The sequence below is a fragment of the Amblyomma americanum genome, chromosome 9 (assembly GCF_052857255.1).
Source record: "Amblyomma americanum isolate KBUSLIRL-KWMA chromosome 9, ASM5285725v1, whole genome shotgun sequence".
Lineage (NCBI taxonomy): Eukaryota > Metazoa > Arthropoda > Arachnida > Ixodida > Ixodidae > Amblyomma > Amblyomma americanum.
In genome coordinates, this window is record NC_135505.1 from 38,008,822 (window position 1) to 38,026,950 (window position 18,129).

Here is an 18,129-nt window from a genome sequence, read left to right on the forward strand (position 1 = left end):
CTCTTGTCACCACTGCCAACGACAAACTGACTGCCCCATCACCCACCTGAGCTGTCGCGGGCCTTCCCTCCTTTAGGTGTTCTTCAACATCGAGCATCCTGCACTCGGGACCGGGGTCTTCGACACTTCTCGCACCCGTAATGTTTCCCAAGATGAGATCCTAGATGGGTTAGTATACTCATTTTGCCGCTATGTGTCCAGTATATCATGTCATAGACTCTAAATCCTGACTTCAGGAAGGTACCTTACGGTGCTATCTACCAGAGTGACGCCCGACGCTTCTCCTGTAAGATCCTCGTCCTTCACCAGGCTTCTCAAAACCAAAACTGTGTTGGCTCCGCTGTGTCTAAGCACCAATATAGGACGGTCCCCCATTTTAGCTGTGGACCTTCAGGAGGTTTGTCAAGTTCTGCCCGATAGTCGACAACGCCGGCAGCTCGGTCCTGCGTTCTGTATCCTTACTCATCCAGAGTATGACCCCTCCTCTAACAACCTTGACACACAACCTGTGTTTTTTGGGAAACGCTACCAGTCTGACCGTCAACTGCACGGTGTCCCACCTTGCCGCAGAGAAAACACCGTACTGGTGCCTTAGATGCACCAGATATGCTCTTGGGTTTGACATTTCTGTCTCTGGGACCTTTTGTGTTTCCTCCTTTACCTTCTCAGCCCTCGAGCCTCGAGAAATTGCTCTGCAATGTCGGCAAATTCTTGTAGTGAACACAACTTTCTTTCAGGAAGAGCGCAAGCTTTGAGGTGCAACACGCTAAAAACTGCGCTCTGACCAGCCTGTCATGCACCCCTTCAAAACTGTTTTCGGTGTTTGATATATCAAGCCACCTATCAAAATGGTTGGTCAGCCTGTAGGAAAACTGCTTAGCGGTTTCAGAATCATCAGGTTTCGCGGTGCGAAATCTCTCACGAAAACCCTCTGCCGTAAGACTGAATCTTCGGATGAGAGCCTTTTTGACTTTCTCGTAGTCCATGGAATAAACAGCAGGCATCCTTCCAAACACATTCAGCGCCTTTCCGACTAGACACATGCACAATGCCGTGGCCCATTCACTGCGCTCCCAGCCTTGCACCAAATCTATCCAGTCGAATCGTTGCAGATTTGCGTCGAGATCATCTCTTTTGTCCTCGAAAGGAGCCATCAACTTCCTTGGACAAACTCTGGCCGGTCTAGGAGATTCTCTAGCCGCTAAGGACCGCTAATCACTGTCCGTGATCTCCTCATATCCTCCCGCGGCATGTGCCTATTTCCACAAAAGAAGCTACTTCTCCCGTTCCATCCTTCTTTTCTCCTGTTCTTCTGTTCTTATCTCTGCCTCGCGAACTCATTTATCTTCTCGCTCTTCCGCCTCGCGAGCTCTTTTCGCCTCTCGCTGTTCTGCTTCGCGAGCGTCTGCGCGTGCTTGCGCCCTTTCCTCTCTATGCCTATCTGCCTCCTCTTTCTGCCTCTTTGCTTCCTCCTCATAGAGACGCATCGCTTCTTCCTCGCTTAACCCTAGCTTGAGCGCCAGTTATAACGTTTTTTCCAAATACATACTATCCGCGGTGAGAGATCGGAAAGATCCGAGACAAAGCAAAAAGGAAAACTGAAATGAATCCTGGCACCGGCTCGCCCCTTATCTTTGTCACGCATCTCCCCAGAGAACACTCGGACCGAAAGAATGGACTAGACGACAGGTGTACCCACACAGACGCACATTTAATACACCCTGCGTGACACACGCTAGCACACAAAACACAGACTATAAATACACACGACACGGGAACACTGCTACCAGCGTCTACTACTAGCGATCTCCTTTTAGCGGTCGGCGTTCGTGCTCACGGTTGGTTGGGTGCGGCTGCAGCGCTGTATGGGTCCAGTAGCCGCCGTCGAGATGGCGTTCAACGTGTTGCGGCTGGCTTCGCTGGCGGCGTCGCTGACTGCATCGTACAAGCTCCAGGTGCAAGCGCGCGTGGAAATGATGCCGATGTTGTTGGTGTTGGGAGCACCACCCGGATGGGTGACAACCGCGCTGGAGACACCCCTGGCCGTAGCAGGTGGTAGCGTCCTCAGTTAACTCCCCGGAACGGGCTCGGGAACGGCAGGGAGTCCGCGATGCGAAGCCGTAGAACGCGAGCTCACCGGAGCAGTGGCCGGCGTCGCTCTCTTCCAGCCGAAGCGTCCCTGACCCGCCGGAACCTCGGCTTCTCAGTTCTTCCCCCCGTGCCTCGCTCTCTCTCGCCCTTTTATAGCCTTGGTGTTAGTCCACGTAAGCCTTGACGTCATCTTCTCCTTCTCTTCTCCAGCAATCACCTCTCTCCACCTCACCAAATACTTCATCATCTTTAGTTTTCGGTTAATCCACGCTGTCCTCTTCACTCCTCTTTCCTTCATAATTTTATTTTAGACTCCCTATTATATGTGACATTACCTCACGAGTTTTCTTCGTTTATTATATCTAATTTATACATGTAACCCACCGCTTAGGTAATACCCCCAATCTCTGGGGCCTTTAAGGTAATAAAGTGAAGGGAAGGGAAGTGAAGTGAGGGCGACTATACTCAGCGGACAGGAAGTAATAAACAAGGGCACATATTCTCCTTTGTTTCTTCGTTTTCTAAAGCTCTCATTCCCGCACTTGCAACACGGCTGGTTTAAGACTGCGTAAAATAAGCCAAATTCTTGATCACTTCGTCGCTTGCGCGAAGGAAGTTCGTGCCAAAGTTTCCAGACAAGCGGCCTCTAAAGACGCTCTGGAAATTTATTCGCCTCTAAAAAGCGCAGTGACGGCGTACAAGGGTTTCCACCCTAAAAGATTACTCTGAATACGAGAGGGTATGTTAACAATACGATTAAGTCCACACCACACTATTACTGGAACGGTACGTCGATTCGGTAGGCCCGGCTCGAAATTCCCCGAAAATTTGCTTTCGTTACACGATCACTGTTTAGATCTCTACTGCCTAGAGGCCATCCGTCCCGCCCGAACGAGTGAACGGAAACTAGGATGCCGTTCAGGGTCCTAGCAGCCGGCGGACGTTTGGCGCGGTTGACCGATTTGAGCGCGGACCAGCGCCAGTGCCAGCGGCGTTGTTCGGGCCATCTGTGAGAACTCTGCTTTGGGGCAGGCGGGGAGTTCACAAAGCCAACAAAGGGGCCGACGCCGGATAGTCGCTGTACTTCCGCTTATGCGCCGTATGAACATAACAAGTAATAACAGCGGCAGCGGCTACTGCGAAGACGACGGGACAGAAATTTGGGCATCTAATTCGTCTCAGCGGCGAACCTTCAACTTTCTTCAAGGCGCACGGGTGCCAGCTGACTGCGGAGAATATTTTCTGTGCTACTGCTCGCTGCGGACCCCTGTTTCTGCAATGAATTGGGAGTATGTGTCAATGTAATAAAATAGCGTAAAACTTTTCTCTGCAGTACTGAACGATTCTTCAAGGCGCCACTCAGAAACGGTCCAAACGAACATCGTTCCCCGAAATTCGGCTACTGCCGCTGAGAGGCAAAATCATTTTTTTTAGAATAGCCGGTGTTCAAAGGTCCCTCGCTGATCTAGTAAGAGCACGGCTGCGAAAGCCAAGTGCCGTCACTAAGGTTTAACTATTTCCTATCCTAGACGGGGGGAGAGGTCTACACGTAGTCGTAGACACATTAGTTGAGACGCCCACTTATTCTTGAAGATGCTGCAGGGAGATGAACGAAGGCGTAGAGGTAGAGCATCCACGTCGCGTGAAAGGTGATCATGGTACGAATCCTCGAGGTGCACAATTACTCACCAGAAAATAAATGCGAATATCGATAAAAAACATAACCAGGCCCTGGATGCAACCTCTTCCTGGTGATCACAGCCGATAACGCCTGTTATCTTACGAGGAGAGGATTTGGCCCAACAAAGTACTTAAATTCTGGCCTCTGCCCTGAGAGCCAGCGAAGCAACTGACCATGGCGCCGCTCAGACATGGAATGCAGCGGATAGTTCTTGGAGTATGTGGTCCCGGACACGTTGCCAATGGGAACAAAAACTGGCAACGTTTAAACCGTGAAGCCTATCCATTTCAGCTAGCCTTGTGGTGCTGTTGGGGTAAATGGCGTGCAATAAATGGGAAATCGCAGAGCTTAGTGAGATTACCAGGTCAGAAAATGCGTAACTGGTTTTTCACTCAAAAAGTTCCTCAATATTCAAAAAAGGGTATTTGAGTTACAAGAGCGCTTCTTCCGGCATAGCACTATGAGCGGTGTAGTCCATCAGGATGCAATTAAGATGCGCTAATTAGTAGAGGTTATTAACTAAAAGTTGAGCAGCAAACTTTAAACAAATAATTGTGGTCTTCCTGCTCACTGAGGGGCGTGAAGCTCATCGTAAGTGATATCCATATCAATTTTTAAAATTTCGAAATTGCACTTGCCCTCGGCGCGGTGGCGCAAAACAATTTGCTTACTTCATCGAGTTCTGTGCAGGGAAGGTGTTCTTTTGCCTACAAGCTTCTTGAAAGGCATGCATTTTGGCGCGATTGAGCCAAAATTTGTTGAGCCACTACGCCGCGTGTAACTCCGTTTCTAAATTTTTGTAAAGTGATCTTTGCATTACTTAACGAGGATTACACGCCTTTCAACATTAGGGAGATGAATATTAAATGTTTAAGCTTTAATTAATTATAATTAGTTAATCAGCCTACTGTTAAGCTTGTTGTAACTGTCTTCTAATGTACTTTTTCTACGACAATGATATGTCGAAAATTGCGCCGTTCTAGCTCAAAAAGCCTATCTTTAAAAATCGCACAACCTTTTAGGTGAAACGTCTGGTATACTGCGTTAAAGATCGCGTGCGAAACATGCTGTCGTGCTTTAGGAGTAGGGTGAGTACTACGCTGAGAATTCTTGATGTTTCAGGTTACAGCTGGTAACATACAGGAATTTCAGTGCATTAATAAGAGGCTGGCAGTTACTGTAATGAGAGCAATAAACGATACAATTTAAGGCTGTAGAGAGCTATGCACCTTCTTTCAGTTATGGAGATGGCATGCTAGAAACGTTATATGAAGATGTGGAATCGGCAATGGCTTGAATAAAAACGCCTAAAACTGTTCTGATCGCTTGTTTTAATGCCAAGAATTGAAAAAAATCACTCAGGAGACCAAGCAGAAGGGTTAAACTGCTCATGATACAGGAATAGACGGAGAGATTTATTACTAGAGTTAACAGAGCGAAATAGATAAAGTATTATGAAAGCTTCTTTTCAGAAACAGGAAATCACCAAGATGAGTTAAAGGGTCCCTGAAAGGCTCTTTGAGGTTGCTTATAATAACCTTGCATTATGTAGAGTGCAGGCCACCAAGTGCTCATTCCGCGCACCGTACTTGAAAAGCGAACCGATCATTTACAATAAATTTTTAAAAATTCGCGCTTCCGCGCCTGGCGGCGACCTGCGGTTCCGAGCGTTCGCCCGAAATCCGCGCTCCTTACTTCATGTAGCCATCGTTACGTCAGCAGCGAAGGGCTTTCATTGGTTCGCCGTTACGTTTCTCTCTGATGTCACGCACTTCCCATGGCCGCGGCTGGAAGCTCCACCCCCACCCTCCCTCCTCGCACGCGTCGGAAGCCGGCGGTGGTACCGAGTGGGTGGGACCGGCGCAGGAGCGCCCACGTTTCAGCGTGCAAAAAGTCACAAGAGGAGAGAGAAATGCGCAAAGACGGGTGAATTGAAATTTTTAACTACAGATAACTCAGCTTCCACAAATAGCATTACAGAATTTCTTGCCGAAGGATATTTGATAAGCGGCGTCCTTTACCATTGTAGGCATACCGCAACTTTATTCGCGCCCCCTTTCAGGGCCCCTTTAAAAAGACTACAACGACGAGACTAAGAATGAAATAGTGTTATTTTCGTTCTGAAAAATGGCATAGTCCTCGATTTAGAGGTGCTGACGGCAATGAAGCTTAACGACAATGTGCTGGTGCGGTCTTAAATTAGCGGAGGTTTCAGAAGGCAACTGAGGAAACTATGGAGGAATGAACCCAAAAGCTCTCTAGCGGTAAGAGGCACAGAAGACCAACAGACTAAAAACTACGGAAGGCTAAGTTTATGCGTCTAGGATGCCCGGTCAGCCCGGTCAGGCCCGGATCCACGCTGCGCAGAGCGACCGCCCACTGCTCCTAGGCAGTGATTTCGGCGAAGGGTGGCATACAGCAGGCCCACATGATGCGAGTAAGCTAGCGTACCCACCGCAAAATCTGAAACTGCGGTAGGCGAGGGGGCTATAGATATTCAAGATACCTGTGGGATTTGGGAAGGCGTGCGCTTGGAGCTGGCGCCAACAGCATTCGTTGGGGCGAGAAATTAGCTTTTACAGTCCTCATCATCATCAGCAGCATGACTACGCTCACTGCAGGGGAAAGGCCTCTCCCATGTCACTCCAATAATCCCCGTCCTTTGCCAGCTGAGTCCACTCTATGCCTGCAAATTTCCTGATCTGCTCCACCCACCTTACCTTCTGCCGCCCCCTGCTACGCCTGAATTCTCTTAGAATCCACTGCGTTACCCTTAGGGACCAGCGGTTCTCTTGCCTTCGCATTATGCCCTAGCCCATTTCTTCCTCTTGATTTCGACTAGGATGTCACTAACCCGCGGTTTTTTCCTCACCAACTCTTCCCGCTTCCGGTCTATAACGTTACACCTATCATGTTTCCATAGCTCGCTGCGTTGTCCTTAATTTATGCTGAACCCTTTTCGTTAGCCTCCACGTTTTTGCCAAGTAGGTGAGTACCAATAACGTACAGCTGCTGTACACTTTTCTCGTGAGAGTTACTCGTAAACTGCCGTTCATGATCTGAGAAAACCTCCTGTATGTGCTCCAACCCGATCTTTTTCTTCTAGTTATTTCTTGCTCGTATGATCTATAGGTAATTTTGGGTACAGTTGCCGTAGGGAAGAAGAGAGAAAGGAATAAACTGATGGAGTGTAAGCCCGCCCAAGCGTTAGCAGTAATAGTAGCGGAAATCAAAATTTCACCGCAGAACTATTATTCACCCTCCGCGGTGGCTCAGTAGTTAGGGCGCTCGGCTACTGATCCGGAGCTCCCGGGATCGAACCCGACCGCGGTGGCTGCGTTTTTATGGAGGAAAAACGCTAAGGCGCCCGTGTGCTGTGCGATGTCAGTGCATTCTAAAGATCCAAGGTGGTCGAAATTATTCCGGAGCCCTCCACTACGGCACCTCTTCCTTCTTTTTCACTCCCTCCTTTATCCCTTTCATTACGGCGCGGCTCCGGTGTCCACCGATATATGAGACAGATACTGCGCCATTTATTTCACGAAACATCAATTATTGTTATTATAACAACTTTTCGCCATTACCGAAGGATGACCAGCGCAGTGCTCAAGCGATCAACGATAATCTCGCAGCTATCACTACGGAGTGTGCGCTAGAAGGAAGCGTTAGGCTGGTTTCACAACATACCGGAAAGGTCTCTCAGGAGGCGAAAGATGTAATTAAAAAGGGTACATGCTTAAAATCATCTATCCCGCTAGACAGAAGAGAGCTGGAAGAGCTATCAAAGGTAGCAAGCGCTGAGTAACCGACATAAGAAGCTTTAATATGCAGGGAATCCAGCCTGCTCTAAAGAACGGAGATAATCCAAAAGCGGTGAAGAGGAAAGTAGCATAGGCAAATATCTGATGCATGCGTTCAGAGACAAAGAGGGCAATGTCAATAACAATATAGAAAAAAATCGTTAACGTAGTCGAAAGAGGAGGAGGAGGATGAAGAAGAGGAAAAGCAGGGAAATTACCCGGAAGGATGATTGGTTTGCTACCCTGCACAAAGTGAAAGGGCTGAGATGATAAACAAAGTGAAGGAGAAAAGAGAGTAGCAGAAAACTGAAGTCACTATGAAAAGCCAGCAAGCGTTCGGTAATGTCAACACAAACCTATGCAGAAGCTGCAGTAATCGGGACGTTAATGAGAGGAGCAGCAGCGCGTAGCAATGGTACACCCAACCGTTAAAGAAACAAGAAATAAAGGAACACCTGGGAGTAATGCTTAAGAGGAAAGCAGCTGGTGAGGATCCGGTAACAGCAGATCTGTTGAAGGAAGGTGTTCAGATTGCGTTACAAAAACTAGCCACCCTGTGTTCCTCAATGCATTATGATGTCGAGCGTGCCGGAAGGTTAGAGAAAGCTAACGTCATCAAAGCTATAAGAAGAGAGACATCGACGAATTGGAAAATTTCAGACTGATCAGCTTACTATCCGTTGCTACAAGGTGTTTAGGTATTTAATAAACTGATCGCTATGACACGACAACCTTAGACTTAAATCAACCAAATGATCAGGCTTGATTTCGTAAATGCTACTAAACATCAGACCATGTTCATACTATTAATCAGGCGATAAGGAGCTGCGCAAATTATAACAAACCCGTATATTAATGTTTCATATATTACGAAACTCTCTTACGGGAGAGATTTTGAGGGTAACAGAAAAAGGCTCAGCCTAGATTGAGGACAAGGCAACAGGCTATGGAGAAGAAAATGGCGGGTCTATTGTTAATAGACAGAAGTAGGGCTGAGTAGGTCAGGCATCAAACACGGCTGAATGACATCATAGTCCAAATCAAGAGGAATAAATGGGCTTAGGCGGGTATGTATTATGAATGACAGATAACTGATGGTGGTTAAGTGTAACGGAGTGGATTCCAAAAGAAGGGAAGCGTAGCAGGAGGTGGCAGATTGATAGATGGCCGGATTAGATTGAGACGTCTAGAGGGATAGGGCGGCTGATGCCGGCACATGACATGGTTTACTGGAGAGTTATGGCAGGTGCCTTTGTTGTGTAGTGGGCATAGTCAGGATGATGAAGATGAAGCGTTCAGTGGCAGGCTAAGCGTGGTGCGAGTGACGTCTGACGAATCCGAATGCTTTCGATGATGCACTGAAATATGCGCCGATTTGATGTTTTCTTTGCAAATTTAGACGAAAGATGAACACATAGGTATTGAAATGTGCAAACATAAATGGGCATTGCTATAATATTTCTGCGAATTATCATATTTTCCCGTCACAGCTGATCATTTGTCAAATAAACAACGCAGACGTCAGCAAAAAAAATTAAACCCTATAGTTTGCATGGTGCAAAGATCTTTGGCTCACAGGAACGATAACATCGGAAGTCATGCTGATTAGAGAAAAATACATGCTGTTCAGGTGCCTAATTCTTTAAGGCAAAACTTTTTTTGCGCAATAGATGCCAAAGTATTTGCTAAGAACACGAATCAGCTTCCAGTGATTATGCAACCCGAATAAACTAGGATTGTTTATGAATCCTAATATGGAGTATCTGTTATATATATATTGACTTATGTAGATATTTTTTGTCGTTTTCATAAAGAATTCAGACTTCGATACTCTTTCACTTCTCTTACGCACTCCAAATACGGAGGGTGTGAACCAATTTGATACGCTCTTCTTGTTTTTCCCACATAGTTTATGTATACAGTCGTGACGCGTTTGGCGTTTGCGTTTTGTATCTAATGGTGCAATAAAGTGCTATCGTCATAAAGCTAGTATGTATTCGCCCGATTTATACGTTCAGTTAACCATACAATTCATCTTACATACCCTTGTCGGGGTAGCATACTCCTTCCTTGCAGCGTCCAAGACCGTTTACGGTTCCGTCAACCTGAAAGCAGAAAACATCGCATAACCCTTTTTAGCGAATCTGATATTCCAACTACTACCAATTTTAACTCTAACATATCGCCGGGTAATATAATCGCTGTTGTAGAAAAGGGGCCACCACAAGTTATAGTCTTTATATCACGAGCACTTTCAAAACGTTGGAAGGATGGGGTCTTTTTCGCTAGCATTTGATATGTAAGGAAATCCTCTCATAAAGCCGCGAAAGCTTTCAGTGTTCGCAGCCGACGTTTTTAGACAGAATCAGCATGCAAAGAGCGCCGGCGTGCCGTGTTGCGGAGCGGGCCGAGGCGATCGCCGCCCAGGCGGTGGCGCTGCGGTCGTTTTACGATCGGTTCGCACGCGTCGTTTGCTGCTCTCTGCTGAGGCGCGTGAACACACTGCGGCTCTCATGCGGAAAGAAAACGTAAAGAGGCGAGGGCTACTGAACTGAAAGAATCATAGCAGAAAAATAACAAAATCTCACAAAAAAGGGGCCTTCATTTATAAAAATTGATCTTCTATATATCAGATGGAGAAAAGCGATTTACGGCAAAATGATGAAAATTAGCCGAGTACAAATGTTCAATAATCCGCATCTGTTAACCATTATGACTCATTTAACGTGTTCCGATGAGGGTTTCTCTTTTAGAGCCTTTATTGCTGCCGTTCTTTATCCATGTCGAACACGTGCGAAATCATGTGTGAAGAACGCAAGAAGCAGAAAGAAATCTGCAAAGGCTAGCTCCTCAGTATCCTGAAGCCTCTTTATAGAATTTTTGCAAGAAACGTTACACTTAAGTACTTTTATTATCATCCTCTTAACAATTGTCGTCTTCTTTATTGCTACACGACCGGCATACCAAAAACCTGAGTTTTAAAAGCAACATTTGAGTTCGAAACACACACACACAAAAACAAACTCGCCGTGACTTCCTAGCTGGGAAAACATTTTGGGACTCGATATTGTGAGGGAATGCTGTGCTCCGTAATGGAAGCCTGAAAGCTCTTTGATCGGGTTTCATTAACTGTAACTGCATGCCTGCCGCGGCAAGTACGTTTCTTAGCCGCTTAGGAGCCAGGTTTGGCTGCTTCTATGAGTCAGATTTCGCGATTGAAAAGGTGATTTTACAAAGCTAATGGGAGTTTGCACCAGGCCTTCACTGCCTAATTCGGTAGTTGTATGAATCATTTCTGAAAATATCAATAATTCAACCTTTTATTCATCAACCCAACTGTCAAAAGAAGCCAAGGAAAGATCACCTCACTACGGCGCCTTTCTTCTGCAGTCGCTGCTAAGAGATGAGCAATAAGAGGCCCTCATTTCGCAAAATGTAGTGCTGTTAGTGTGACTTAACCCGTTGTTTTATAGGTTTTCTAAGTGAGTTTTAAGATGTTTGTGGCTTTACATCGTCTCTAAGACAAGGAATGTCAGCATTAATGATCAGCACATATGCGGTCTCCATACGGATGACGAAACTGACCTGCAAATCTGCTTCGCAAAGCCGCATAATATCCACGCGAAGAGTTTTATCAAGCAAGAACCGAGGGTGAAGCAACACGCCGTATTTCATTACTTTTGCTGTGTGGAAACACGAAAATAATGGCTGTCGATTTCGGGAGAGATCTACACCGAAGAGGTCAGCCCCGAGAGTCGTGCACTCTTGTATGCTTGGCCGACCGCATGGGAAATTTGTAGTATGTTGCCGAAATCCAAGAAATGAACATCAATATCGATTGGTGGCTAGAAGCAGCCGCTCACAGCGCAGACGATGTAAGGAGAGAGCCAGGGGGGACCATTTATGTAGCAAACCGACGACGTCCCCAAGAGCACCCACTCCGCTACTAGTTTTAAAGCGAAAGCTTTACAACCCTCGTATAGACAAGGTGATCGGCGCGGTACATTTGACCACGGTGCATTTGACTTTCAAGTGTAGGAGTGGAGGTGTGTCAGCCACGTGACGTGCCACGTAACACGCCGCCGCTGCGTTGACCGCCGCCTTGCCAGTAGTGTCTACGCGACTAACCACGTGAGTCGCCGTTGGAGACGGCGCCGCTCTCGCGTTCATACACTCTGCCGCCTCGCTGTTCTCGATATGGATGAAGCGAGTCGGCCGGGACCGTCTGCTACTTCGGGATGGTCTCTTAGACGATGGGCTGAGTCTGATCTTCTGGCTGACGTTGCCAATCGTGCCAAGTGCTTAGCTGGAGTACGGAACTTAAACGTGATGAGCTAGCAGCAGAGACCTACGAACAACGGAAGCGCCGACTGGCTCAACGGCGGTCGAAGGATACCGAAAGGCGGCAGTGAAGAAATTTGAAGACAGCTGTTGCTACTCCTGCCTCTTTTGCGCCTTCGGCTTTCAAACAGAGGATGAAAGACAAGTTCGACCTAAACTTAGTGTTGGACTCGCACTTTGCTACTACTCAGTGGGGAACCAGTATAGACTTGGTGCCCCAGAGAGAGTAGTCGACCTCGACTTGCTCTGTGGCCAGTGTTGAAATGGCCGCAAATTACTTCATTGTTCATCGAAAAGTATTTGCCTCCGTAAAATCAAACCGGGAATAACTATGTAAACCATGTGGTTGCGTATGAGATCTAACCAGCCTTAGCAACATAGCATAACCACGCATAACAAAGCTTTGCCATGCATAACCGAGTTGAGCAGTGCTAAGCCGCAACAATTTTTGTCAGAAAGCACACATATGATCACCACACCGACCAAGAATCTTGTCATTTTCGGATCTTGTGCCGTTGTCTAGCAACGCACAAGCCACGTTAAGTTAAAAAATAATCAATATCGCCCACTTGGAGCCGAACTCGCTGCGGCGCGTTCACATAAGCTTCGCAGCCTACTCAGCAAGAGCACTAGGCTATCGCCCCATTTATTTCTTCATTGCCCCAGCCGAACACGCCTCGTACAAAACTGTAACACGCTTTTGCTCTGTGCACTGTACATCGCCTTCTTTATCAACTAATACTACTATCAAACTAACGGTCGCGCTTTGGGTTATGTGGTGGTAGTGACAGAGAGCTGTGCGCTGTCTGCGTCGGCATGAACAAAGCTGTGGCACAAACACGGCACTAGAAGAATACGCGTTGACTCTAACAACATTGCTGCAGAAATGAAGAACAGGAGCAGGGGATGCCGGTGTACTTTAGGTAGATAAACATTGATGATGATAAAGCTTATAACACGCATAAGTGCCTCTAGGGTTCAGTGGATACCTAAACCGCGCCTTCAGGTAGTGGCCCTTGCCTTTGCACTATAACTGAATAATTGCGGTCAAACCCGAACAATTTTTTTAACCTACACTATCTAAAACCGCTGTTAGCAGCGGACGGCGCCTGGTAGAAAGCGCAAGGATGACGTCGTGTACGTGGTCGTTACATTCCAAACGAAGAAACGTTTGCATCAAAGAAAAAAAAAATTCAGGAAAGGTAAAAACCAAATGTCCATCGGCGGCATCGGAAGATGAAGGCATTATGTTGGCAAGGATTACAGAAATGTGGTCTCAGCAACAAAATCGCCATATCAGAGTTTTGCTGCCCTAACACAAAGACGAAATGTGAAGACCGCACAGGCTTTAACGGTCGATTATTCCAGCGTTTTACTGCTAGCGCAAAATACTTGTCACAACTAACCAAGCTTCATATATTCCAATCTTTGAATTTAGCCCAGCAACAACAAATACCGTTCAGCTTATCTTTAAACGTTGTTTTCGCAGGCTAAGAAAGACAGAAATAAACAAGAAGGCGCTTTTGAAGCCTCGGGAAAAAGATTGCGAGGAAAGAAGAGGACGCTGCGGTTATGTCCGTTTATACTGAAAACAGGGAAGCAAACTTTTGGTTCCGATTGAAGCAGTTTTAATTTCGGTTGTGAGCGCTAGTTTCCATGGGATAATCTTACTAAGGAAAGCTGCTAGTGCGATAAAATGGAACTTCGCTGAAAAGGCTCTCCCTAGAAGACAATTATATTGTGCGTTTGGTGGCAATAAAGCTGTGGCCTCAACGGGTTTACGAGTTCCGACCGCTCAATTACGCGCAATACCCTCGGCGCAAGATTCTGCCGGGCGTTGGTAGTACATGCGATTGACGCGATGTCTGCTCCACGAGAGCTCTTTCCGAGACTGCCTGCTTAGGTTAGTGGAAGCAGCTTTTTTTGTAGAGTGCTGTTCCATCAACAGCCACCACTGAATAATAGTGCAAACTTGCCCTTGGCTCACTCTCTTTCCTGCACCAGCTCTGGTCAGCGTTGTATTTCGTTTCCTTGGTCCGACGGGCCCCAGTGTCGTGAAAACCCCTAGCTAACCGCAGCACTCAATAAGCTCAACATGTGTCTTTTCTAAGGGGCGTTGAAGGGCTGTTGGAACCGTCCAAAGCAAGGCAAAAATATTATTTTGCGCTTACCTAAACGCACGAAGCCTTCGCGGCAAAAGCATTGATACGTTACATTTATGACATTGCCTTCCAATTTGATAATTTTTTCTCATACGTAAGATTCCTATAACTGATAGTGTGAAGAACGCTGAACTGCCACATGCAGAAACCTTTGCGTGACAAATATTGATGCGCGAGGAGGTCAAACTTAACGTGATAAAAGGGAGAGACAGAGGGGTTGTTTAATGAAGAGCAGAGAATTTAGCTGACATAGAAACAGCACCGGCAAGCAACACTGCGTTGGGGATGCGCTTTGAGAGAAGATGAGGAGAGGACAAGGACGTATAAGAGAAGAAAATAAAAAGAAATGAAATAAATTAACAATAACATGCCGTTGATATGAGTGTACAACACGACAGGAGACAAGGCAAGATTTAGTGATAGCGTACCGGTACAATCTTGCACAGGTAGAGAGAGAAAAGGTTTAGTGCTTAGTGAACACCCGTCAGGCGATATTAAAAATGATTGCAAGTTTCTAAATATGTCCAATGTCCCCAAACCGTGCAAACAAAAGTTTCGTGGAACGGCGTTGCTGCCGTTCGCAAGGCATCTGGACCTAAAAGAGTGTGTATAAAGCTTCACTACGCCAGGTTGTCAAGAGGGTACCGTCAGTGTACCATCCTTGAACAACTTGGGTCGCACAGTTCCTACGGGTGGCTGTGACAGGAGCAGCCACCTACCAGTGGAGTGGCGCATAACTTAACCGCTGCCCCACTGCGCTGGCAGTGGTATGAGGACTCGCCGCCATTTATGAATGTTAAATGAGCAATTCTGCATATATGAATATTAAACCACAAAATACATCGCCTCATGCCCTTTAGCGGAGCTTAGGTGCCTCCTGCAATTGAAGAATCACCACCTGCTTTCGCCAGTATGCTCGGTTTAACTAAGTTAAACCCCTACCAATGCACGAGAGGCTATTTGATGCTCGAATAGGCAGTGTCGTTGGAGTGAGAAAACAATGCAAGAGAACGTGTTCTGCAGTTTCTACAGAACCTTAGCTGGCGCAGCGTCGACTGGTAGCTTACCTAAGCGGTATCGGCAGCAGTGTGTCAACGTAGTGTTCAGTTGATGACGTTAGTACACTGACTCCAGATGGCGAGCCAGCCTACGTGGTGCTTGTAGATTTTAAGAATGGGGTAACTGAATGAAGAGATGCATATTGATTAGATAGCCATCGCTAGTACTTCATTTTTTCCTCATGGGCGTAGGTGTATTTTTAGTTTTGGAACGCGTCAGAGTTTCGAAGAAAAATTAGATGCAGTTTAACTACTGCTGAACATGGTTAGAGAGCGAAAGCAGTGGAGTATCGGGCAAGTAGACGCGTCTTGGGGTCTGTAACGCTGAGTGCGTTCCGCACACTGGATAGGCAGCGCGTCAACCCTACCATCCTGGCAGGTGGCAGTTAAATTAATGGTTCATCGCGAGAGGTTGTTCAACGAATGAACGCTGCGGCATATTCTACCGCTCTCTACCAGCCAGTCGAAAAAGCAAAGGTCGAAGGTCAAAGGTCAGGTGGTGCGACATCACGGTGGACCACCTATAGCCACACATGACCTCTGCTTATCTTGAAGGTCAACCGGCGAAGCAGGGAGTAATCTGGTTTGCCTAGCGTAGCTTCAAATTCATCGTTAAGATCCAGTGCTGGAGGCTTCTGCTAGTCACTTCAACAATCCTTTATTTGCACATACTTGTGCAGTTTGCTGCTATCCAATAGATTTGTACATGTGGCTTGGGATGCTGTGCAGAATGATGGAGATTTCCTATTTAAGCAGGCACTGGTTGATGGTTAGCCTTCTTAAACAGGCTGAAGAAATTCAGGAGAGCTGCTTTGGAATCTGTTAATAATGTCCACCGTCTATCCGTTCGGCGGAAGATGTATGTGACAGGCTCTTTAAAGCCGTGCAGACGCGCCGATATGGAAGACGTTGTCTGCTGAAGGGAGCAAGCATGCGTTAGCTGTACTTAAAATATTCTGTTAAGTACATTAGCCACACGTTAAGATTGTGTCCCTTGCGAACAGTTTTAAACGATGTGGCTCAATGAGGCTTATAGTGGCCCAGCAACGGTTCTTTGCACTGACACTAGATATAAACTACAATACTTGGAGAGCAGAAACTTGCAAAACAAAACTTTCGTTCTTCGGTTATGAGCTAGACAATGAAGTTGCACGATTTCAACGAAGCCATAGTTATTGTGCATCAAGAGAGTGCAATAATATATATGTTTCTAGATTTGGATTGCATGCCGAAGGTGAATATGTATGGACCCCTGGGACGTGATTGCTGCTAGCGGTATGTTTTCGGCTTTTGCTACAGTTTCTAAGGAATAGGATCCCTGTGGAAAGCCGAGTCCTTGTCGAGGGTAGTTGTTCCGCGCCGCGTCTACTGCTGTCTTACTCATGTGAGGTATACAGTGCAAAAAGCGCGGAGAATGATGCACTGCTCCTTCGGCGTAAGGTGTTCAATCTAGATAACAATGGCAGTTTCAGTTCCAGTCTGACCCGCCTCAGGGCTAGGCATCTGCAATGCTGCAGAAAATATTTCAGCACTTTCTCATCAAGCGTTTTAATTTAACGTGTCTAAACCAAGTTTCTTCCGATTATAATACGGGTGATGAATCTGAGTTCGCACGCAGGCCAGCTCTCGTCCACCCAGCAGGAGAGGATGTCGCGTCATTTTGTCAAACGGCAAAGTCAGCTCTCCGGGTGTTCGAGGTTGAGAGTTTGAATAAGGTTTTCTGTAGACGCTGATGTATAATATAGCGTGATCTTGGGCTACTGCAATTAAATATGTCGTCCAGATACAGTGCAATATGTTCTCCTCATGGTAGGCTCTGTTCAATGTGATGAGATATGTATGAAACAGTGGAACGTTATCACAGCAACCTGTGCTACGCCCTTCTAATCAACACGATATAACGGTGGGCTATTAGCTATTTGAGGCACTCGTCTATAGTTTAAATTCATTCAAATAAATTCTAATCTAAGTGTTGAGCTCTCCTTAGGTACCAAGACTTTTCAAAGGCGCGAAAAGCCGCGGCCGTCGAATTTCGATGGAGGCAAAATTCTAGAGGCCCGTGTGCTGTGCGATGTCAGTGCACGGTAAAGAATTCCAGGTGGTCGAAATTTCCGGAGCCCTTCACTACGGCGTCTCTCATAGCCTTAGTCGCTTTGGGACGTTAAGCCCTTATAAACCAACCAAACCAAAGGCGCGAAAACTGCATTCTGAAAAACAAAGCCGAGAACGGCATTGATCTTAAGGCAAACACCGATCGGCATGCAGTTAGTGAAGATCCTCTTCAAGTGATGAGAAAGGGCGGATGACGTGGGAATTAGGGCCTGCTTTGGCAAACATCACTCATATCTTTAGCCTCCACATTTTGGGCATGAAGGAAATATGCTAATCTTCTGTAAACCATAATCTGCATGCGTTCACCTACCACAGAGAATTTACCCACGTATGGGGCAGAAACGTGAAGGGTGACGAAAAGGATTTAGCTTTAATTAAGGATAACGCAGCGAGCTATGAAAAAAAATGATTGGTGTAGCGATACCGGACCAAATGTGGACAGAAAGAGTGAGGGAACAAAGGCGGGTTAATGACATCCTAGTCAAAATAACAGGAAGTAAATGGGAAATCAAGAGAGAATTGAAAATTCAAGGAGACGAAGGCGAACGTTGGGGTGTAGGCAAGCGATAGCCTTGTAGCTGACACCATTTTGTCCTTCTGACTTGCACTACTTTGATTCGGCAGTAGCTGTCGACACTAGCTGTCGACAGTAATTCAATCGTGAAGGGCAGTTCTAATGCTGCCACTGCTGTTCTTTGAAGGTCAGCTTGATGATTTTCGGAGAGTGCCTTAAGTTCTTAAGCCCTACACAAAAGTTCGCAGTATTCGTCACAGATTTGTTTCTATATCTTCCGCTCATAGAAAGATAGTGCAGCAGAAGATTAAAGGGGTTGCTGGTTCGCCGGGATGCCACTTACAAATCGGCTAGATTTTGGATGCTAGTT

At 46.5% G+C, this 18,129-nt stretch overlaps 1 protein-coding gene across 1 annotated transcript in view; it reads right to left on the bottom strand.

Moving 5' to 3' along the window:
• LOC144103299 (uncharacterized) overlaps positions 1–18,129 on the bottom strand; it is a 63,905-nt gene that overhangs the window by 16,847 nt on the left and 28,929 nt on the right. The window contains exon 4 of the mRNA XM_077636058.1: positions 9,617–9,677. Coding sequence (XP_077492184.1) covers positions 9,617–9,677 — 61 coding nt within the window. The remainder of the gene's footprint in view (positions 1–9,616; positions 9,678–18,129) is intronic.